General features: G+C 39.3%; 1 protein-coding gene across 3 annotated transcripts in view; it reads left to right on the top strand.

Moving 5' to 3' along the window:
• The window catches only part of POLE (DNA polymerase epsilon, catalytic subunit), a 62,427-nt gene that overhangs the window by 10,843 nt on the left and 27,506 nt on the right, over positions 1 to 24,078 (top strand). For 2 of the 3 annotated variants that reach the window (XR_004232439.1, XM_003760915.4), the window contains exons 10-24: positions 300 to 410; positions 1,461 to 1,546; positions 2,751 to 2,870; positions 3,313 to 3,445; positions 4,707 to 4,820; positions 6,110 to 6,322; positions 7,050 to 7,157; positions 8,028 to 8,156; positions 8,239 to 8,341; positions 8,449 to 8,595; positions 9,753 to 9,898; positions 10,721 to 10,869; positions 12,655 to 12,747; positions 15,556 to 15,700; positions 23,709 to 23,866. Coding sequence is in view for 2 of the 3 variants with exons in the window: in XM_003760915.4 (XP_003760963.1) it covers positions 300 to 410; positions 1,461 to 1,546; positions 2,751 to 2,870; positions 3,313 to 3,445; positions 4,707 to 4,820; positions 6,110 to 6,322; positions 7,050 to 7,157; positions 8,028 to 8,156; positions 8,239 to 8,341; positions 8,449 to 8,595; positions 9,753 to 9,898; positions 10,721 to 10,869; positions 12,655 to 12,747; positions 15,556 to 15,700; positions 23,709 to 23,866 (1,955 nt within the window). In the remaining variant the exon portion in view is untranslated. The remainder of the gene's footprint in view (positions 1 to 299; positions 411 to 1,460; positions 1,547 to 2,750; positions 2,871 to 3,312; positions 3,446 to 4,706; positions 4,821 to 6,109; positions 6,323 to 7,049; positions 7,158 to 8,027; positions 8,157 to 8,238; positions 8,342 to 8,448; positions 8,596 to 9,752; positions 9,899 to 10,720; positions 10,870 to 12,654; positions 12,748 to 15,555; positions 15,701 to 23,708; positions 23,867 to 24,078) is intronic. The other variant, XM_031955515.1, reaches the window with a different exon arrangement.

Here is a 24,078-nt window from a genome sequence, read left to right as displayed (position 1 = left end):
TGAGTGCCTGGTCCAGCATTTGAAATCTAAGTCAGAATATAAGCTGAGAAGTCATTCATCATCTCTAGTCATATTGGTTACAACTTCCTAAACAGCGTGGGAAGATTAGGGAGTGCCTTCTAATCTTAGAACTTGAATCTTAATATGTTTCTTCTTTCAGAGGATAGGACGTCACAGAATGACCATTAAAGTTATATGTAGGAGGGATGGTCAGCCACATTTTGATGGAGTGATTTGGTTTTTATTTGTGTTTCTGTTAGTACTATTTTTAACTACAGGTTTCTACCCAACTTCATTAGGGATACCTGATCACCAACAGGGAGATTGTCTCTGAGGACATTGAAGATTTTGAATTCACCCCTAAACCAGAATATGAGGGACCCTTTTGTGTTTTCAATGAACCTGATGAGGTATGCATGTTTTTTTTTTTTTTTTTTTTGACTGAGGCAATTGGGGTTAAGTGACTTACCCGGGGTCACACAACTGGGAAATGTTAAGTGTCTGAGGCAGATTTGATCTCAGGTCCTCCTGACTTGAGGGCTGGAGTACTCTATCCACTATGCCAGCTAGCTGCCCCTCATGTTCTTCTTAAGAGAAGTTATCAGTTCTTTCTCATTCCTAGGGAGCTCTCCCTGCCCCCAAAGAGTGTTTTGAAAGAAGCCACTAATTTGCTGCTATTTTTTTTTGTCATGAATTAACATTGTACCTCATTGAACTTAGTTGAAAATAAAGGTATTAACCCGTCACGGGAGGGATTGATGTTAGATTTTTCCAGGAATAAATGAATGGAATAACATTTTAAAAATACTTAACTATGTACTAAGCAGTGGGGATACAAAAAGAGAAAAACAAGATTGTCTCTGTTCTCAAGGAGAACTTTCCTAAATTGGGGAGACAACATATAAAGTTGGGTGATTAGGACCAATCCTAATTAGTAGGGCAGATGACCTTGCCTGAAGGTCTGGCGAGGGAATGTGCAGCACTAGGCTTGGTGGGCCAGAAAGCAGAACATTTGATAATACAAATGTTAAATCCTGATGATCTTAACACTATCATCCATAGGTAATTGATGATTCTTTGTTCATCTGTGATGTGAGTGACCATGTCCCTTGTCTTGGAATTAGGATTGGTTGAAGGTCCTAGCTCATTACTATTGCAAAGGAATCAGTGGATGGGAGGACCTCGATGTAACAGGGGCTCTCATTTCCTTCTCGAAAGAATGTTAGTCCACAGACAAAAAGATGGAAACTATCAGTAGGGAGTTTAATGGGAAAACTCTCCTGGGCCTTTTAGTGCCTAGAATCTGGATTTAGTGATGGGATCTGGATATTTTGTAGATAATAGTAGGAGAGAGGTCAGGTTTCTTCTGCCAAGGAGTGTTTAAGCCAATAAAAATGTAGCAAATAGGTCTTAAAAGATAGACAAAGCTATTGACCATTATATCCTTTTACTGATTTTAGGCTCATTTAATTCAGAGGTGGTTTGAACATGTTCAGGAAACCAAACCTACCATCATGGTGACCTATAATGGTGACTTTTTTGATTGGTAAGTGTAAAAGCTTAAAGTTTCACTGACAGTTATGAAGAGCTAAGAATTGGGGTAGAGGGGTTTTCTTGACTGAATGGCTATGCTGCTCAGTATATTCCATTCTGATAAGAGGGCACTCTCTCTTCCCAAGGAACTTGTGATAAAGTGAAAAAGAGACAGTAATTGCTGCAATTTTTGCAATTCATACTCTAGGAAAGTTCCATCATTCTGGATCCTTGAGTTTGTCATTCTTTATAAGATGAAGAGAGATAGTATTTGGCATTTATCTTGTTCACAGAGTTGATTGTAAGCATTTCCTTTTGATACAGTAGTAGTAATAATGTAATAATTTTTATACAATTGTTTTCAGTCATATATGACTCTTTGTGACCGCATTTGGGATCTTCTTGGCAAAGATAATGGAGCAGTTTGCCATTTTCTTTTCTAGCTCATTTTACAGCTGGGGAAACTGAGGCAAGCAGGGTAAAGTGTCTTGCCTTACAGTCACCCACCTAAGAAGTGTCTGAGGCCACATTTGAACTCAGGAAACTCATGACTCCAGCTCTGGCCCTCCATGCACTTTGGTACTACTTATTTGCCCTAATTTAATAAAAATTCATGGTTATTTAGCATTTTATGATTCTACAACAGTTTAACTCTCTGAGCAAGATAGAGTACAGATCATTTCCCTATTGAAGATCACCCAATTTGTGAGAGGGTAGGAACCTAACTGGATCTTAGTGCATTGTTTCTTTGCAGTCTTCCTTTGGCATTATGGCATTAAAGGGGATACACGAGAGAGTATACTCTTGTGAAGACCGAGTTAGTACCCTGGATACCTTAGAATCAGCCAGAGTCGGGATAAGCAAACGTCCTTGGTCTTTATTATTGGTCTGTAGGGGTAGAAATTTAATTGGTTGGACGCAGGATCTCCACGACCTCTCCGCTTTGTCTCCTGTCCAAAAGTGACTCTGGCTAGTCTTACTCCACCCCCTAGTCCCTCCCACAATTCTCTGTATACACCAATTATCGAGCCAGCACAGAATAGTGGGAAGGGCCATTTTCCAAGCACATGCTAATAGAGTACTGTCCAATTGGTAATTAGCCTTAAGTGCTCGGTTGTCCAACCTCAGTGCATCAACTCAAGAGTTTCAGCCCTTTACATTCTCTACTGTCATCCTTCCCTGTTTGCTTTGTTTTATTCCTTTCCATCTTGCTCTAGGCCATTTGTGGAAGCCAGGGCAGCAGTTCATGGACTGAGTATGCATCAGGAGATTGGATTCCAAAAGGATAGTCAAGGGGAGTACAAGTCCTCTCAGTGCATCCACATGGACTGTCTCAGGTGGGTGCTGCAGTGCTTCTTCCCTCCAAGGGACTTGTGGTGCTGTGCTCACACTACCAAGCTGTAGCATTCTTGGTTGGATGAGACTGAGTCAGAGTAGGAAGTCCTACCAGCCACAAGGATCATGGGAGTTGGATCTAGGAGGCACCTACCTGAGAGGCCTCCTAAGCCAACTGCTCTCATGCTATAGAAGAGTGTAGTAAAGCCTGCCACGGTAAATGAAGTATTTTGCCAAAGGTTATAGAGATAGTAAATGGCAAAGGCAGGATTTTAATCCAGGTCCTTTGATTCCAAATCCCTTGTTTTCTTCACTGAATTATGCAGTTCTCATAAGCAGTTACACCCTTGGGGGGAGGCGGGGGCTGCCTACGTTTTGCTTGTCTTTGTTAACTCTTCTTGATACACAGTAAGGATCTTTTGTCTTTATTCTTTTCATTTCCAGATGGGTAAAGAGGGACAGTTACCTTCCAGTGGGCAGCCACAACCTTAAAGCTGCAGCCAAAGCCAAGCTAGGGTATGACCCTGTGGAGTTGGACCCTGAGGATATGTGTCGAATGGCCACTGAGGAGCCTCAGGTACCATTGACCCCCATGGCTTTTGTGGACCATTAGATAGCAAGTGCCCTGGGTCTTTGAGGAAGATGGACAGTGAATATACCACTTAAAAGAAGGAGCATTGCAAGTTAAGACAACTCTGAGATACCACTACACACCTGTCAGACTGGCTAGAATGAAAGGGAAAGATAATGCGGAATGTTGGAGGAGATGTGGGAAAACAGGGACACTAATACATTGTTGGAGGAATTGTGAATACATCCAACCATTCTGGAAAGCAATTTGGAACTATTCTCAAAAAGTTATCAAACTGTGCATACCCTTTGATCCAGCAGTGTTACTACTGGACTTATATCCCAAAGAGATCTTAAAGAAGGGAAAGAGACCTGTATGTGCAAGAATGTTTGTGGCAGCCCTCTTTGTATGCCAGAAACTGGAATCTGAGTAGATGCCCATTAATTGGAGAATGGCTGAATAAATTATGATATATAAATATTATAGAATATTATTGTTCGGTAAGAAATGACCAATAGGACTATTTCAGAAAGGTCTGGAGAGACTTACATGAACTGATGTTGAGTGAAATGAGCAGAACCAGGAGATCATTATATACTTCAGCAACAATACTATATGATGATCAATCCTGATGGACCTGGTCATCTTCAGCAATGAGATGAACCAAATCAGTTCTAATGGAGCAGTAATGAACTGAACCAGCTACACCCAGCGAAAGAACTCTGGGAGATGACTAAGAACCATTACATTGAATTCCCAATCCCTATGTTTTTGCCCGCCTGCATTTTTGATTTCTTTCACAGGCAAATTGTACAATATTTCAGAGTCCAATTCTTTTTGTACAGCAAAATAACAGTTTTGACATGTATACCTAATTTGTATTTAATTTATACTTTAATATATTTAACATGTATTGGTCATCCTGCCATCTAGGGGAGGGGGTGGAGAGGAGGGGAAAAATTGGAACAAAAAGTTTGGCAATTGTCAATGCTGTAAAATTACCCATGCATATAACATGTAAATAAAAAAGCTATTTAAAAAAAAAAGAAGAGCATTGAGTACTGGTATCTTGCCACTTAGGAGGGCTGCTTTTCCTAATTTGACATTTACTGTTGTGAATGCTCCAGCTTACCTCAAGTGGCCAGAAACTTAATTCTATATGGCCTCCTTCTATATTGCTAGTTATTCACCAATATTTTAGATTTTCTTTGAGTTTGTTACTGTATATAGCCACATTTAATTTGGGTTCTTTCACTTTTCTTCTCAGACACTAGCTACATATTCAGTATCGGATGCTGTTGCTACTTATTACATGTATATGAAGTATGTCCATCCCTTCATCTTTGCTCTCTGCACCATTATCCCCATGGAACCAGATGAGGTTAGTGCAACCTTTGCCCTTGGTGTGTATCTGTATTAGTGATATCCAATGAGACTTCTGTATGAGACAATATAGAGAGCTTCCTAATGGAGAAAGCTGTGGTGATGGGATAGTAGTCATTATGGAAGATGAGTCTTGCTACATCCCTTCAGGGAACTTCATCTACCTAGGACAATAAAGATCTTAAGTAAAAAAGAGAATCTAGAGCCCTCAATGACATCAGTGAGTCAATGAATAAATCACTTAATTGTAAAACTCTGTTAAGCTCTTGCACATAGAGAAGCTGGAGCATCCAGCCTGCTCTCATATTCTAATAGAGGAGATAGCACACCTCTGGAAGGTTTCAGCTGTAAGTCAGATGGAAAAGTCCCATGGTCTCTAAGAATAGAGCAGCAAAGCAGGAAGTCATGCTTCTTTAATAGTCTTTTGCAGGGATTAAAATCCTATCGGTTTCTGATGTTGAGCTCTTTGAACAATGTAGAGAACTTTTTTCTTTGGGTCGTCAATAACTGTGTGTAGCACCTGGAGGAGCAGCTGCTGGGCTGCCATAGGGACTGTTTCTCAGGAGGAGAGTTGAAAGCAGTAAGCTGGAAGTATTGCTGTTCCCAAGGCTCTTGGTTTTAGGGTCCTGGGCTGAATCCATCAAGTCTGAGAGGAGATGTGTAAAGATGTGGTGATGGTTGGTCTTGCCTGACATGTGCTGCCTCCTATCTCTCTGGCTGCTTCAGCCAGGTGGGCTTGCCCACGTGTGAGTACCAGTTGGTTGGCAGTTGGGGAGGATAACCTTCTGGCTCCTTCTTCACAGGAGTTGTCTTCTCAGGGACACAGGCCTGGGCTAGAAGCAAGAAAACTGATCTGGACAGAGGTGCCCAATATGTAGCTCATGGACCTCTTGGGGACCAAATACTCTTTAAGTGTGACCTGAACTAGATTAAAATGTAATTGGAAAACATCAAGATAAATAAAAATAAAACAAAATGTAGATAATGTTTATATGTGTTTTCCTAATACGCAGCCCACCAAAGTTCCCTTCACAGGGAACATATGTGTAGTGCCTTCTCATTTCTGTTTTGATAGCACTGGTCCAAGGGGTACTGCTACTCAGAGTATTTGTGTCCATCCTGACTGAGGCAGTCAGTCATGCAGTTGTTGCTTGTGGTGTTGAGGAAGGCAGGCTCTTTCTCCACAATGAATTCTCCCATTAGTGATGATTGCAGGGGCTGCATTGGAGGCAGGTTGGTGGGCTTGTGGGTCCTTCCATTCTCAAGGCTTTTGGTTTTTCCCCATAGGTCCTGCGGAAGGGCTCGGGGACCTTGTGCGAGGCCTTGTTGATGGTCCAGGCTTTCCATGCCAACATAGTTTTTCCTAACAAGCAAGAACAGGAGTTCAACAAACTGACTGAAGATGGCCACGTATTGGACTCAGAGACTTACGTTGGGGGCCATGTGGAGGCGCTGGAGTCCGGTGTCTTCCGCAGTGACATTCCCTGCCGATTTAAAATGGTGCACCTCTTTTCTGCTCTCCTTGCTTTCCTCTTGGCTGCTTTGGGAGTCTGGATGTCCATGTCCCTGCTTTGTGGGTGACAGGAGCCAGTGTGGGATGGTGTAGATAGTAACTTTTCCTTCTTCTCTGGACATCCACCCCTTGCATTCTTAGGGCGTTCTTGAGCCCATCCCACAGTACTTAGGGTGCCATTTATTAAGATCATTATGTTGCAGTAACCTTCCTTCTTGGTGCCTCTTTGGGGATCAGCAGGGATTCTAGATAACATGTGGATTGTCAAGTAGTCAAGCATTTAGTGCCTGCTGTGTGCTAGGCACTGTGCTAATCCCTGGGGATACAAGGAAAGACAATAACTTCCCAGTTCTCCAGACATTCATATTCTCATAGTCACAGAATGACTGTAACGTCAGGAGATTGCTTTCATAGGTCATTTCTAAAAGTGGCTGATTTCTTTGGCACTACATACACATTAAAGCATATTTTCTAGTTGCTATATGGAGTTTTTAAGGTGCTCTTCCAAATAATGTGTGTATTGATCCTGTAGACAAAGTTTAGGCTAATTCATTTGACCTTTGTCAGTAGAGAGAGCTCCAGAGTGTACAAGTAATGTGAGTTATAGTCTTAAAAAACTGGATCAGCCATGTAGGGCAGCCATACAACATAGGCGCTGAGGATCAGTGCAGTAATATTTCTTCCTGTTATTGTGTCATCTTGTCTCTCTGCTAGAATCCTGCAGCCTTTGACTTCTTGCTGCAGCGTGTGGAGAAGACCATGCGCCATGCTATTGAAGAAGAGGAGAACGTGCCCATTGACCAGGTTACCAACTTCCAAGAGGTAACAGTCCACGACCCTTTGGGAAAACAAGATGGGGAGGTCTGAGAAACTTCTGAAGTAACGTGCTTTAAATGTCTAGTTCTTCTTGTGTGTTCAGATGGTCATTGTTTCATCATGCTCTTGATCCCTGCATTTGTCACTTTTTCCTTTTATGAAGCTTTATAGACACTATCTTCCAATGGAAATTTGGAGAGGATTGAAGTTAGATGGGATCCTCCTTTTTTGCTTCCACTATTATTTCGAGTAAATTTCATCAAAATGATATTCTTACTTCAGCTATTCAGTGACCTTCTAACTGGACTTTTTGCTTCCTCTTATCCTTCTTTAATACATCTTTTACACTGCAGAAACAGTATTCTTTCTGTACAATTTAAACAATATGTTTTGTTGATATTCACTTCTTTTTCCACATCCCCATCTATTATGTTGGATTCCCCAAGCTCCTTCTTGTAACAACTAACAAGTCAAGCAAAATTAGTTCACATCTGAAGATGTCCATATCCCTCATCTTGGCTGAGAACTGAGAGAGTTATGTCTCACCAGGCTGGAGGCTGGGATTAGATACCGTGTTGATCAGAGTTTTCACATGGACCAGGGATTGGTATACTTGACGCCTCCTTTTGATTATGCTTCTTGATCACACAGGCTGTCATATTGTCTGTGATATTGGTCCTGACCACAGGCCTTTGCAGATAGTTGGTATTAAATGCTTTTTGAATTTTGTCCAAGGATAATGGAAATAAAACTTATATTTGAATTTTGATTCAGATTTTGATCCTAATTTTGGTTGTTCCTTAAAGGAATAACCCCTAGACAACAACCTTATCTGCTTTGATTTTCAATTTATATTTCCTTTTCCTCCTTCTGTAGGTGTGTGATGAAATTAAAAACAAACTGACCTCCCTCAAGGATGTTCCCAATCGAATTGAGTGTCCTCTCATATACCACCTGGATGTGGGTGCTATGTACCCCAATATTATCCTCACTAACAGGCTGCAGGTGAGGACAAGCTTCTCTTATTAGAATTGCTGGGAGTTTGTTTAATCAAAGTTTTCATTCTGTCTCTCTTTTTAATGTCTAGCCTTCTGCCATAGTGAACGAGGCCACGTGTGCTGCTTGTGACTTTAATAAACCAGGTGCTAATTGTCAGCGAAGGATGACCTGGCAGTGGAGGGGAGAGTTCAGTGAGTATCTGGTCATCATTGGACAGATAGTTGCTCATTTTAAACACAGCTACTTTTAAAAGGATTCATATCCTCTGGTCTTTTTTTTACCTTTGTCCTCTTGCTAGTGCCTGCCAGCCGCAGCGAGTATCATCGTATTCAGCAGCAGCTGGAATCAGAGAAGTTTCCGCCATTGTTCCCAGACAAACCAGCCCGGGCATTTCATGAGCTGTCCCGAGAAGAGCAGGCTAAATATGAGAAGAAGCGACTGGCAGGCAAGTACTCTGTTGGTGATCTTCATCAGGGTTTCTGCATTGGAAACAGTTAAAAAATCATAATAATAAAGCTTTTTATTTTCAAAATAATGCAAAGATAGTTTTCAGTATTCACTCAGGCAAAACCTTGTGTTCCAAATTTTTCTCCCTCCATTCCCCCCCACTCCCTCTCCCTAGACAGCAAGTAACCCAATATAGCTTAAACATGAACAGTTCTTTTAAAGATAATTTCCACATTTATCATGCTGCACAAGAAAAATCAGATCAAAAAGGGAAAAAAAAAATGAGGAAAAAAAAGCATGCAAAAAAACCCAACAACAAAAATGGTGAAAATACTATGTTGTGATCCATATTCAGTCCCCATAGTCCTATCTCTGGATGCAGATGGCTCTTTCCATTATAAGATTATTGGAATTGCCCTGAGTCACCTTATTGTTGAAAAGAGTTGAAGACCATCACATAAGTGTTGTTGCCATGTACAATGTTCTCTTGATTCTGCTCACTTCACTTGGCATCAGTTCATGTAAGTCTCTCCAGGCTTTTCTGAAATCATCCTGCAGATTGTTTATTACAGAAAATAATATTTCATAACATTCATATATCATAATTTATTCAGCCATTCCTCAACTGATGGGCATCCACTCAGTTGCCAGTTTCTTGCCACTACAACGAAGACTGCTACAAACATTTTTGCCCATTTGGGTCCTTTTCCCTTTTTTATGATCTTTTTGGGATACAGGCCCAGTAGAGACACTGCTGGATCAAAGGGTATGCACAGCTTGATAACTATTTGGGCACAGTTCCATATTCCTCTCCAAAATGTTTGCATCAGTTTACAACTCCACCAACAATGTATTAGTGACAAACATTCTTAATATGTTAAAATGAATTAAACTGCACCTGTCATGGTGTATCCTACCTTCTTCCTTAAATTGCCCTAAGTGCATGTATATTCTATCAATATTGCTGCAGAATTGGGCTCTATTTTATTTGTCTTACTGTGGTATGTTTCTAATTTGGCTCCAGTTGTCTAAATCTTTTGGGAAAATCCCATTCAGACAACGTGGACCCAACAGCCCCTTCTCACCATGGGATCTGGTGATCCAGGGAGACACAAGTCCTCTCACTGGAAGTCCTTTGTCTCCATTGTGGTACAGATTATTGCCGGAAAGCTTACAAGAAGATCCACATCACCAAAGTGGAAGAACGTCTCACCACCATCTGCCAGCGGGAAAACTCCTTCTACGTAGACACTGTTCGAGCTTTCCGTGACCGACGATATGAGTTCAAAGGACTCCATAAGGTAAAGAAGTCATGGCCTGCTTGGGAGTGTTGTGGGTTGTGTGTGTGGGGGGTTTGGAAGAGACCTCATCTGAGTCCCCTCTGTGAACATCCCTTTCTGAGCCGAGAAACTTTTGGCTGGTTTTCTTCCCTGAGTGGGATCCTTCAGTCTTGAAAGGTCTATCGTAAACGCCCACGCTCAGATGGACAGTGAGTTTCAGTTCCTTGGGCTTTGAGCCCACACCCAATTAGGGGTATGATATGAACCTGTCTTAGTGAGGGGTTCCTGCAGTGTAAGCTTTTATGGTTGAATGTTTTTGATCTATTATCTTTATTTATTTTTTATTTTTTTGCTGAGGCATTTGGAGTTAAGTGACTTGCCCAGGGTCAAATAGCTAGAAAGTGTTAAATGTCTGAGGCCTAGATTTGAACTCGGGTCCTTCTGACTTTGGGGCTGGCGCTCTATCCACTGCACCACCTAGCTGCCCCTTTCCTATTATCTTTAGAGAGAGAGAATTTCATTCAGTTATTTTCTGTTTGCCTCAGTTTCCTCATATGTAATCATGGGGATAATAACACTTACCTCCCAGGTGATTGTGGTAATCAAATATGACAATATTTGTAAAGTACTTAATAGTGTCAAGCACATAATGGACACTGATTAAATGTTAGCTTTATCATCATCATCATCATTATTGTTATTATCTGGAGGTACCAATATACCAATGTATATTGAGGTCTTAAGTTTGAGTGCTTCTGCTTTTTATGTATTTAACATAATTAGTAACAAAGATTTAGAATTCATTGAGCTTTCAGGGATGACTTTTCTCTGTCCCTGATTCAGGTATGGAAGAAGAAGCTGTCTGCTGCCATGGAAATGGGAGATGCTGCTGAAGTCAAGCGATGTAAAAACATGGAGATTTTGTATGATTCCTTGCAGCTGGCTCACAAGTGTATCCTCAACTCTTTCTATGGCTATGTGATGCGCAAAGGGTATGTAGATACAGCTGATGGAGCTCCCCCTATCTTCATTATTAGGCTTCCTATCTTTTCCCTTTCTTCTCATTAACAGTTGATAATCTTAAGCTGTAATCTTTACAGCTGATATCAGTGAGGTACAAGTGCTGAGGAAGTTCACAGTAAAGAAGGATGACATCTGGTTTGGGGAGATGAGGGAAGGTTTCCTGCAGAAGGTGCAACTGGAGCATAGCTCGGATTCCAGTAGGCAAAAATGGGAAGAAGGAGAACATTGCAGAATGAGCCAGGGTATCAAGGAAAAAGCTCAGGACCTTTTTGAGAGATGACAAGTAGGCTAGTTTGATTGGAGTCTGGGAATATAGTAAAACAGGAGGGGACAAGGCTAAAAAGACAGAATGAAGTTACTACCTTTGGGAACCAGCAAAGATTTCTGAACAAGGGGCAATATCAGATAATAAAAACACTTGAGGATTTGTTTGGTGCTTGACATACGTCATCTCCAAGCAACCTTGTGAGGTAGATATCATAGGATCATAGATTTAGAACTCCAAAGAATCCAAGAAAGCAGCTATTCTAGCTCCTTCATTTAACAGACAAGGAAAGTAGGCCTTGGAGAGGATGGACTTGCCCAGATGGAATAGTGTCAGAACTGGCATTGGAATTTGAGTCTAGTGGCTCCATATCTAGCGAGACCATATGACCATATTGCCATTCATCATTAGAGATGCACTTTAATTAAGAATGATTTGGTAGGGATGTCTGCAACATATTATTAGGGAGAATTATTAGAGAAAGGGAATGTTTACTGATTGTAATATTGGAATATGAAGTCCTAAGTGGCAACTGAGAAACCCCCCCCCCCCCCCCACTCCCAACAACCTCAACTATAGCAATTGCAAAGGTAAGTAGAGGATTTATAAAAGTGATTACATGGCAAGTGTTGTGTTATGTACTAGGGATACAAAGACAGAAAGCAGACAGTTCCTCTTCTTAGTGAGTTTATAGTCTGATGAGGGAAGGCAATACCTAAAGGAGATCCTGGGGATGGTATAGAGGGTACCCATGAAGTAGCAGAAGAGAAGGAAAATGATTCTGAAGAAGGTCCAGGGATGAGTGAGGTGACATGTAGTTGCAATTATTCCTAAATGGCAGTCCTGGGGAGAGAGGGAGTCATCAGTGAAGAGGAAGAGCCCTGGTGTGGAGAAATGTATTAAATGGGGAGAATGCCAGGATTACTGTGTAGCTAGAGTTGGCAGGACTTGCCAGGTGATGTTCTGAGAGATGACTGAAGATTTGAGCTTGGATGACTGACATGTGGATGTTCATGGAGTCATCCATAGAAATAGGGGGTGTTGGAAGGACGAGCCAGCAGGTTGGGATGAGTGCAAAGGTGATGCTAGTTTGGGACATATCCAAAATCCACAGGAAAGCAAGGAGAAAAGGGCATCTCTTTTCTAGAGACTTGTCTTTGCGTAGAGACCTCAAAGAATCTGCTCCTTTGCCTCAGAGTTTTTTTTTTGAATACCACCACAGAAACAAAAATGAATTTCATGAGAAGATTGGTCATTAGAGTTATTTTTTGAATACCACCACAGAAACAAAAGTGAATCTCATGAGAAGATTGGTCATTATACCTTAGAATCAGGAGTCTTACCTTTTCTGCTCACTACTAAGAGATTAGTAGTTTGTTTTTTCCCCCAGATTTTTTTTTTTTTTTTTTTTTTTACCTCTTTTGACTCTCCAGCAGAGATGTTCCTCCTCTTCCTCCATGACCTCATTGCCAGGCTGTTTGCTTTACAGGGCTCGATGGTATTCCATGGAGATGGCAGGAATTGTCTGTTTCACGGGAGCCAATATCATCACACAGGCCCGGGAGCTGATCGAGCAGATTGGGTGAGTGCTGAGCATAGATTCCATGGATCAGCCATTGAGGAATGTAAGGGAAACCAGACAACCAGAAGGCATAGGGAGCTCATATGTAGTTTGACATTGTGAAGCTCATTATAAAGAATCATTAAATGGTCCTGAGTTGTATGCAAGTCTCAGAGTTGAAGGGGTCCTGAAAGAGTTCTAAAAAGTCATGAACGGTCATGTGCCAAACCTGATGCAAAATCCCTCATACAAGATCATCAACTCAATTCAAGTACCTTCAATGAGTTTTCCTATATTAGGAAGCTCTTTATGTTAAGCCAGAACTCCTGTGATGTATGGTCACTAGTGTTGCTTTGTTCCTCCAGAAGCACACAGAAAACAAGCTCATTGCTCTTGTGCAGGATAGCTCTTCAGACATCTGAAGATAATTTGCTTGTTCTTTCTCTGACCCCAGGTTTTTTCTTTAGACTAATATCCCCCCTTGATAGTATAGTTCTCGGTTACCTTTCTGGCCTTCCTTCCCCTGCCTTCCTGGTTGTCCTTCTGGATTCATCCACTTTGGAACTGTCTTCACTGAATGTGACACCTGTGTCCAGACGCAATGCTCCAGTTGTACCCTGGAACACAGTACAATGAGGCTATTACCATCTTGGATCTGGAAACAAGACTTCTATTAATGCACCCTGAGATTGTTAGCTTTGGGGAGATTCAGACCACAATCTTGCCTCATGGAGATTCTCTTAACCCAACTCTGGGGTCCTTTTGACATTCACTTAGCCATTTCTTAGACAAGATGATCACTTGGCTTGGTATGTTTTGGTGAGCATATCTCCATTCTTTTGTCTTTGCAACAGACATGTATTAAATACCTAATTATTCACAGAAAATTAGATTACAATGCAGTTAGCTGGAGGTTATCTCCAGTGGAATGGCTCAAGGATCTGTTTTTGACCCTGTGCAGTTCAATATTTTTATCAATGATTTAGATAAAGGCACAAGACGGCACATTTCATCTCATTTGTGGATGACACAGACCTGGGAGGGAGAACAGTAGATGACAATGTCAGAATTCAAAAGGATCTTGACAAGTTGGAGCAGCAAGCCTAATATGATAAAATGAAATTCAGTGGGGTAAATTTCAAGTCATCAGATCAAGATTGGGGAATAGTAGTTCTTTGGCAGTAATTCTGAAAAAGACTTGTAGGTCTTTGGCTGTGTGGTATAGCTGTCAAAAAGCCATTGTGATCTTGGGCTGGTTTAAGGTAAGAAGGGCATATGCTTTATGAATCATGCTGGGAGAAAAAAAATCAGAACAAAAGAGAAAAACCACAAGAGAGAGAAGGGAAAAAACAACAACAGAAAAAAAGAAGTGAACATAGCATGGGTTGATTTACATTCTGTCTCCTTAGTTCTTTTTTCTGGATGCAGATAACATTTTCTGTCCAAAGTCTATTGGGATTGCTTTGAATCAGTGAAACACTGAGAAGAACCTAATTTTTCATAATTGATCATCATACATTCTTGCTGTTACTGTGTGTAAAGCAGGGGTCCTCAAACTACGGCTGCGGGCCAGATGCGGCAGCTGAGGACGATTATCCCTCTCACCCAGGGCTATGAAGTTTCTTTATTTAAAGGCCCACAAAACAAAGTTTTTGTTTTTACTATAGTCCGGCCCTCCAACAGTCTGAGGGACAGTGAACTGGCCCCTATTTAAAAAGTTTGAGGACCCCTGGTGTAAAGTATTCCTGGTTCTGCTTGTTTCACTCAGTATCAGTGAGGCAGTTTTTCTATCTAGTAGCCTGGATTTGAACTCAGGTCTTCCTGACTAGGCCTACTTCTCTATTGCATCACCAGTTGGCTCTACAAAGAATGAGCTTACATTCTAATGCAGAGACAACAAGTACATATGCAAGAATACGCAGCATTAATATAAATTTAATAAATACAAGTATGTATAGAGCAGTTAAAGAGAAGGTAGTTTGCACTGGCAGTTGGGAGACTCAGGCACGGCTTCATGGAGAAGATATGGGAGATGATGCATTAAAGAAAAAGGGTGAGGAGAGAAGGTAGTTCAAGCATTGGGGATAGTCGGTACATAGGACACTTGGAATATCATGAGTAAGGAACAGAGAATGGTCAGTGTGGCTATTTTTCAGAGGGTGGAGGAGAGGGGAATAATGTCCAAGGAGGCTGGAAGATAGATTGGAGCAAGGTACATGAGACTTTACAGGCAAACACTTTACACACTTCATCGGGTATTTATAGTGGGTGGATTTGGCCTGAATCACTTCGCTGTTGAAAAGAGCCACATCCATCAGAATTGATCATCACATAATCTTGTCTTTGCTATGTAGAATGATCGCTTGGTTCAATTCACTTCACTCAGCATCAGTTCATGTCTCTTCAGACCTTTCTGAAATCATCCTGCTGATCATCTCTTACAGAACAATAATATTCCATGACATTCATATACCACAACTTATTCACCCATTCTCCAACTGATGGGCATATAGTGAATGGACTAGAAAGTTACTAAGACCTCTAACTCAGTGATTCTTTGATATGCAAGGTATTGACATAGAAAGACAGAATGGAATATCAATGCTCATAGTGAGATATGTACACATGGGAGGATATAGAAACCAGGGATTGCTAGTTAGAATAGGATACCGAAGAGGACATCCTTTAAAAGTTTCACTGATCCATTTTTGACCAGACATAGATGCTGATACATCTGCACCTGGCCTAAGTACATGACCACCCTCACCAGGATAGTTTCTAGACTTTCAGGCATGTCCTCCAACATTTAATATGTGGCTTCCATTCCAGGAGACCTCTAGAGCTTGACACGGATGGAATCTGGTGTGTCCTACCAAACAGCTTTCCAGAAAATTTTGTCATCAAGTCAACCAATGCAAAGAAGCCCAAGGTGACCATCTCCTATCCTGGAGCTATGTTAAATATCATGGTGAAGGTAAGTCAATGGAATTAGCTTTTTCTTAACTTTCAATTAACTTAATGGGACTGTATTTAATTTTCCAAATAGATGTAAAGATAGTTTTCAACATACATTTTTAAAATAACAGCCTTTTATTTTCAAAACACATGCAAAGATAGTTTTCAACATTCATCTTGCAAAATCTTGTGTTCCAAATTTTTTCCCTCTTTTCCCACCCCCTTCTCTAGTAATCCAATATACATTAAACATATGCAGTTCTTCTGTATATATTTCCATATTTATACCACACAAGAAAAATCAGATCAAAAAAGGGTGAAAAGGGGAAAAAAAAGCAGGCTAGTAACAACAACAAAAAAAAGTGAAAATACTATGTTGTGATCCACATTCAGTCCCCATCATCCTCTCTCTGGATGCAGATGGCTCTCTCCATCACAAGTCTATTGGAATTGACCTGAATCACCTCATTGTTGAGAAGAGCCACGTCCGTCAGAGTTGGTCATCACATAATCTTGATGTTGCTGTGTACAATGTTCTCTTGGTTCTACTTACTTCACTTAGCATCAGTTCATGTAAGTCTCTTCAGGCCTTTCTGAAATCATCCTGCTGATCGTTTCTTATAGAATAATATTCCTTAACATTCATATACCATAACTTATTCAGCCATTTTCCAATTCATGGGCATCCACTCAGTTTCCAGTTTCTTGCTGCTACAAAAGGCTACCACAAATACTTTTGCATATCAACATATGTTTCTGTAAAATTTTGTGTTCCACATTTTTCTCCCTTTCTCCCTTACCTTCCCCTTTCTCAAGAAAGCAAGCAATCTGCTATAGGTAAAACATATGCAATCCTTTTAATCAACTACAGTCCTATTTGCAAACCCAAACTATTGTTTTGCACAGGATTATCAGTGGCAAATGTGTGAAATAGGAGAAGAGAGAAAAGGAAGCAGTGATTAATAACAGAAGATCATGCTTGATTTGTATTTTATTGTTAGTTGAAGAGAGGACACAAGTGAGATGATCCTGAATCAATGGGGAAGTACTCCATACCATGAGTAAGGGGATTAAAAGTGGAACCTCAGAATAAAATCATGTGTGCTTGCTTGGTTAGTAGTGGAGAAGAAATAACTTTATTGAAAAGTAATCTCACTTGAATAAATCATTAACTGTTTGTCCTTTCTTCTTGAAGAGGTCCTTAACATCAGGGAGGTGATATCATGACATGCAAGTTAATTGCATTTCAGTGAGAGAGGGCTGGACAGAGTCACCTGCCTCATTTTCCCCTCCAGAGCCAATTGGTTCCAGTGGCTGGATAGAGATCAGGACAACTGGAGATGGCTTGATGCAGTAGAAGTTTTTTTTAAGTCAAGTTCTTCAACAGGCCCCAGTGTGACTGAGGCCGAACTCATTTAGGGATTGAGGCTAGGTAGAAATTGAGGCAAAAAATGGCCTTCTTCACCTAGGCAAAAGAAATCTAAAGTTTTAAGATTTGAATCTCTGTTCTCTGACTCCACATTCAACACTATCTCATAGCTTTAATATTATGTGCTCTATGATTGCTCCCAGCTCAGACCCTGATTCTAAGCTCTCGCCCAACACAAACATTCTGTACTCCAAGTTCCCTCCAACTCTGCCAACCTGTGCATCTAAGAATATGTTGATCATTCAACATGGGGGGTTCATATGGACCCCCATCAGAGTTTATGGGTATGAATATTCCCTTTACCCTTGAAGGTCATGACCTAGCCATTCCTTTTTATGAGTAATTGACTTAAAATAGTGCTTCAATACAGTGAAGTGCTTTACATATGATCTCATTTGATCCTTGCAACAGTGCTATGGAGAAGACATAACAGCTCATAGTTCCATTTTGCTGATGAGAAAGCAGCTTTGAAGAGGTTGAGTTATGAAGTCTTTTGAAAATTACTTTTCATTAGGTTATTGAAGCAGAGAAGGCATCAGCCTTGCAACTGAGCAGTAAAATAGAGAGAAAGCAAGACACATAAGGAAGTAGAAGATGCAAGATGAGAAAAAGAAAAGGAAATTGGAAATCATGTGCTTTTAATGTTTAGTCCTTTCAGAGAAGTCTTAGTCAAATTTATTTGACATGACTCCGCATCATTTTGCACTTCTTTTCACAGTTTTCAAAAGTTTTTGATACATTTGACAAGGCTGTAATAAACAATCATGACATCTAGTGGCAAAAGGGGGAAGCAGAAACAACTTCAAAAATCTTCACTTATGTCAGTGGAAATGATTTTGGAATTTTTGCTGCAGGGAGAACAAAAGTGTGGTGGGGAGAGTATTGGACTTAGAAGAATCAGATCTCACTTTCAACTTACTACTTGTGCAATCCTGAGCATCTGTTTTCTTCTCTGTGAGATGGGAACAATAATAATAAATTCAAATGATGCTAATGTCTATTTTTTGAAGTAGTTTGTGACTTTATTCTAAAATATCTTTTTAATCTCGTATATAAATTGTTCCTTTCCTGTGCTTTACAGTGAAGCCAGCCTGGTTTTCTTGATGTTCTTCACAAAAGTATACCTATTATTTCCCCACATTTGTACGGGTTAGTTTCCATGTTTGGAAGTTGCCTCTGCTTCATTTCCTTCACAAGTCAGTCCAAGTGCCACCTTTTACATGAAACCTTTCCTGATCCTCCCAGATGTTCATGTCCTTTCCTCCATAATGATTTTGTACTTTGTATGCATTTTGTATGTCTAATCAATGTACTTGTTTTCCTGATAGAATATAAGCTTCCTAAGAGTGTTTAATTTTTGTCTCCCAACACCTGTCACTATGCCTGACATATGGTAGATATTTAATAATTGCTCACTTCCTTCCTTGTTTGGTAAAACACTTTGCAAACTTTTAAATCCTGTGTAAATGTTAACTACTACTATTGTTATTAGACTGAAAAGTTTAGTGCATGACAGGGGAGGCCTCTAAAATATATTTAGAAAAATGAAGTTGAGCCTGATTTTGGAGAACTTTAAATATTTTATGAAGGAATTATATTTTGTCCTAGAGACAATAAGAAACCAATGGTGATTTTTGAGTGAGGGTCAAGATATTGGGGAGATTATTTTGGCAACTTCGGAAAAGTAGTTTGCAGGGGATAAAGACTGGAGATGGAGAGACCAATGATGAAGCAATAGTTTATTTGTTTATTCTCCAATGTTTCTTTAATAAATAATAAATGGCATCTTTTGAAAATAGTCAACTATGTCTTCCATCACACATAGGTTATATATATAGAAGTTCTATTTTTAAAGATCCAATCCTCATTGCTTTCTAATCCAATAGGCATTAATTACCCATTGGACATTTTGAACTAGATGGGCTATAGTATAGTATTTCAAAATTTGCTGTTTCTCTTTGGAACATCAACATCTGTCTTGTTAACTCAGATGCACTATCTTAGGATCATCCTAGATTCCTCAGTCTCACTCATTGAGTTGATGCTATAGTTTAATATCCATTTAGTTGAGGTTATAGTTTAATAAGTATCTGAACTGAAGGAGTGGTTACATATGAGAGGAGAGAAAAAGATAGTTTTGAGAGCTGTTGTAGAAGTAAGATTAGTAAGATTTGGCAATGATTAGCTATGGGGATCAAGGGAAAGAAAGAGTCAAAGATGATGCTTAAAGTAAGTAGAAGGATGATGTGGCGCTTGACAGAAATAGGGAAATGTGGAAGGAGGGTAAATTTCAAGGGGAAGATAACATTATGAACATGTTGCATCTTAAAATGTAAAAAGAACATTATGATGGAGATATTTAAATAAGATTTTGAATCTAATCTGTGTCTAGTCCAATTGAGTGGGACTAGCGTTTAGGAGAATAATTACTACTGGATATATAGATGCTAATAGAACCATGGGAAGGGAAGTTGCCAAAATCATCTCTCTGATTTATAACAAGGAAAAGAGTATATATCGAGAAGGGACAAAGACCTAGGATTAAAGCCTTTGGGGACACTAATATTTAGGAAGCAGGAGAAGAATGATTTTCTTCAGGAAAGAAGATAGGATGAGAAATATAAGTAGTAGGAGAATTAGGAGAGGGCATTGTCACTGAAACAGAGATTGGAGGATGACAGTGTTAAAAGGTGTAGTGGACAAAGTAAGATGGAAACTTAGAAAAGTAATTGAATTTAGCATTTATTTACTTACTGATGATCTGGAACAAAAGTTTTCCTATAGTGTTGGGAATTGAATTTTTAGTCATATGAAAAGGTACTTCAAATCACTGTTGATAGAGAAATTGAAATTAAGACAACTCTGAGATACCATGTCAGATTGGCTAAGATGACAGGAAAAGATGACTGATGTTGGAGGGGATGTGGGAAAGCTGGGACACTGATACATTGTTGGTGGAATTGTGAATGGATCTAACCATTGTGAAGAGCAATTTCGAACTATGCTCAAAAATATTTTGGAATTATGCTCAAACTGTATATACTCTTAGACCCAATAGTGTTTCTACTGGACTTAATATCCCAAAGAGATCTTAAAGGAGGGAAAGGGACTCACATGTGCAAAAACGTTTGTGTCAGCCCTTTTTGTAGTGACAAGAAAAAGTGGCTTCCCATCAGTTGGAGAATGGCTGAATAAGTTATGGTATATGAATGTTATGGAATATTATTGTTCTATTAAAAACGACCAACAGGATGATTTCAGAGAGATCTGGAGAGACTTACATGAACTGATGCTAAGTGAAATGAGTAGAACCAAGAGATCATTATACACAGCAATAAGACTATAATGATGATCAATTCTGATGGATGTGGCTGTCTTCAACAATGAGATGATTCAAACCAGTTCCAATTTTTCAGTGATGAAGAAAGCCATATTATCCAGAGAGAAGTTTGTGGGAATTGAAGGTGGCATTTCCATGCTTTCTCCTGATGTTTGCTTACATTTTGCTTTCCTTCTCAGGGTTTGTTTTTTTTTTTCTTTCTAGATCTAATTTTTCTTCTGCAGCAAGATAACTGTATAAATATGTATACATATATTAGATTTAACATATATTTTAACATGTATTGAACTACCTGCCATCTAGGGGAGGAGGTGAGGGGAAAGAAGGAAGAATTTGGAACTGAAAGTTTGGCAAGGGTCAATGTTGAAAAATTACCAGTGCATATGTTTTGTAGATAAAAAGCTTTAATTAAAAAAAAAAAGTGTTGGGATGAAAGACAGATTAAAAATATTGAGGAGTAGAGCATTAATTGGAAGCAATAAAGATAATTTTTTTGTAAAAAAATTCTTTTTAAAAATTCTTTATTTCTTTTGCACATTCATTTAAAGGAAATTTTGAATTTGAAATTTTCTCCCTCCCACCTCTGATCTATCCAATAACGCAAGAAATGTGATATCAATTGTACATGCAAAATCATGCAAAGCATTTCCATATTGGCTATGTTGCAAAAGAAAGCAAGACAAATAAAGTGAGAGAATTTATGCTTTAATCTGTATTGATAATCAGTTCTTTTGTTAATGTAAATAGCATTTTCCTTTATATATTTTTAGAATAGTCTTGGATCGTTATAGTGATTGGGATACCCAAGTCATTTCACAGTTTGATCATTGTACAATATTGCTGTTATTATATAGATTGTTTTCTGATGTTGCTCCTTTCACTTTGCATCAGTTCACATAAGTCTTTCCAGGTTTTCCTGAAGCCATCCTTCCTGCTCATCATTTCTTATGGTGCAGTAATAGTCCATCAAAATCATATACCACATCTCGTCCAGTCATTCTCCAATAAGAGCATCCTCTTAATTTTCAATTCTTTGCTGTCACAAAAAGCTGCTATAAACATTTTTAGCAGGTATTTTTCCTTTTTCTTTAATGTCTTTGGGATATAGAGCTAATAGTAGTATTGTTGGGCCAAACGGTATGCACAGTTTGATTGCCTTTTGAGCATAGTTCTAAATTGCCCTCTAGAATGTTTGGATCAGCTCCATCAGCAGTGTTGTCCCAGTTTCCCACCAATATTTGTTATTTTCCTTTTATGTCATATTAGCTAATCTGAATGTGAGGCAGTAGGTATGAGAATGATATTTTTTTTTTTTTGAGAATGATATTTCAAAGTTGTTTTAATTTATATTCTCTAATCAATGATGATTCAGAGCATTTTTTTAGATGACCATAAGTAGCTTTGATAACTTCTGAAAATTGCCTGTTCATATTCTTTGATCATTTATCTACTGGAGAAATGACTTGTATTCTTAAAAACTTGACTTAGTTTTCTATGTATTTGAGAAATGAAGCCTTTTATAAGATTTTTACTATGAAAGGAATCAGTGATAAAAAAAAAAATGGAAGGAATGGCATAGTAATATCAAATTTACTTGAGAATCGAGAGACTTTTAGGCAGTAGGAAAAGAGCAGTACCTAAGGAAAGGCTGAGGATGAAAGATAGGGATTGATCTAAAGGACATATTCCTCGGGGAGAAAGGAAGATTCAGAATCAAGGATACCAGTAGAGGAACTGATCTTGGTTATAAGAGTCAATTCAAGTCTAGAATGAAGAAAGAGAATGGAGACCTTTGAGGTATGAAGTAGGGAAGCAGAGCCTCAGAGACACCTTGATTGTCTCAAGTGAGGTGCTCTAGTGAGATGGATTGAAGAGAAATGGCATAGAAGACTTAAGATAGAAGATTTGTAATGGTTCTTGGAGAAGGGAGTATGACTGAGAGTCGGGGAATGATGGAGGATTGTCCTGCAGTGGTGAGAGCCAAGATTAAATAGCATAAATTTGTAATGGACTGAGTCACCATGGTTGGTATTTCTTTCATTGGCTCTTGGCCCAGTTTTAATGGTGGGAGAAGATAGTTTGTAGAAATATCACAGAGTGGAGGGGGTTAGCTTGACATGAGAGGCCAGGGAGGAGAGATTCAAGGCTGTAGTAGGACCATGGAGAGTTGAATTGTGGTCTGGACACCAGACTCCTAGAAAGGAAGAAGAATGGGCTGGCATTTGATAGACTACTGTAACAAGTATATGATATGGCTAAATGATGGAACCTCTGTTAATGTGCTATATGTATGCTTAATACCATTAAGAAGCTTTATGTAACCAATTATGTAGTCCCCACAGAGTATCATTTTTCTTCTTAAAATGATTAAAAGTTTATAAATGTCACATCTTTGTTCTTATATCATTGATGATTTATTTGCTTATTTCCTATGGGATTATGTGATACTCTTTACACTAGGATTTCTAAAAGCAGGGACTTTCTGTATATTTAGAATTAGAATATATTTTCATTTCAGTTTTGAATTTGACAAATTCTATTTTACTTCAAACAAAATAATTAAGTTATATTGTAGAGATTTAATCTTGGAGACATTAGAAAGGTATCCTGATTGAATTTGACCAAACCACCCATAGAACTGTAATAATATCTCTTAAATTGATGCAGAATACCAACTCATCTCTTTGTGTTACTGTTTTTCTGATTTTGAGCATGTTGTTTCTCCAATTAGGAAATAAATTTCTCTTGGTAGACTTATACCCTTCTCTTGGAGCTCTCCAAGTTACTGCCTCTACAGTCCTTTCTCTGCTGTGCTCTCCTTTCCACGGTTAGCTTGGATTCTCAAGGAATGGGGGAGTGCATCTAGCAGTATCTGTCCTCTGACCTGTACAGCATTAACATTTTAACCTCATTTAAACTTCAATTAAAATTTTAACCTCATCCCCTTTATTCTGCAGCTTCTAAGAAATAAAAATGTTCTTCTTTCTCATAGAAAGACTATGCAGCCTTAGTGTTTACATGGATTACAAAGAGAGCTGACTTGAATATTATGGAAGTGAAATCCCTGCCTTGAGTTCAGGAGTATTCTTCTGATGGATGTAGGGAAGGGAAGGGCTTAGAAAGATGATGTCCTTGTTTGATTTGTTCTAATGAGTTGCCTGTGAGGGAATTTGTAATTCTCTTTCCACTTAAGTACTGCCTAGAGCTCCGGAGACCTTAACTCTGGAGAGTGAGAGATTTTTGTCTGTTCACCTGCAGGAAGGCTTCACAAATGATCAGTATCAAGAGCTTACTGAGCCCACTTCCCTCACTTACATCACCCGCTCAGAAAACAGCATCTTCTTTGAAGTGGATGGTCCATACCTTGCTATGATTCTTCCAGCTTCCAAGGAGGAGGGGAAGAAACTGAAGAAAAGGTAGAAGAAACTCTTCCTAGTTAGAGAATATTGACTGTGGAATTGAGTTTAGCATGTGTAGACCAGCTGAAGGTTGAGAACCCAGCACTTCCATAAGCCAATGGGACAAACAGTAGGAAGTTCTGCCAATTCCTAAAGGAATGGAATTGATGGCCAAAGATTTTGAATGTGAAGAATAATTTCTTGGAGGAGTTTTTGCGCCTGATTTTGAG

Source organism: Sarcophilus harrisii, chromosome 1 (genome assembly GCF_902635505.1).
Source record: "Sarcophilus harrisii chromosome 1, mSarHar1.11, whole genome shotgun sequence".
Lineage (NCBI taxonomy): Eukaryota > Metazoa > Chordata > Mammalia > Dasyuromorphia > Dasyuridae > Sarcophilus > Sarcophilus harrisii.
Note: the sequence above shows the minus strand (reverse complement) of the source record. Positions and strands in the feature narration are given on the sequence as shown.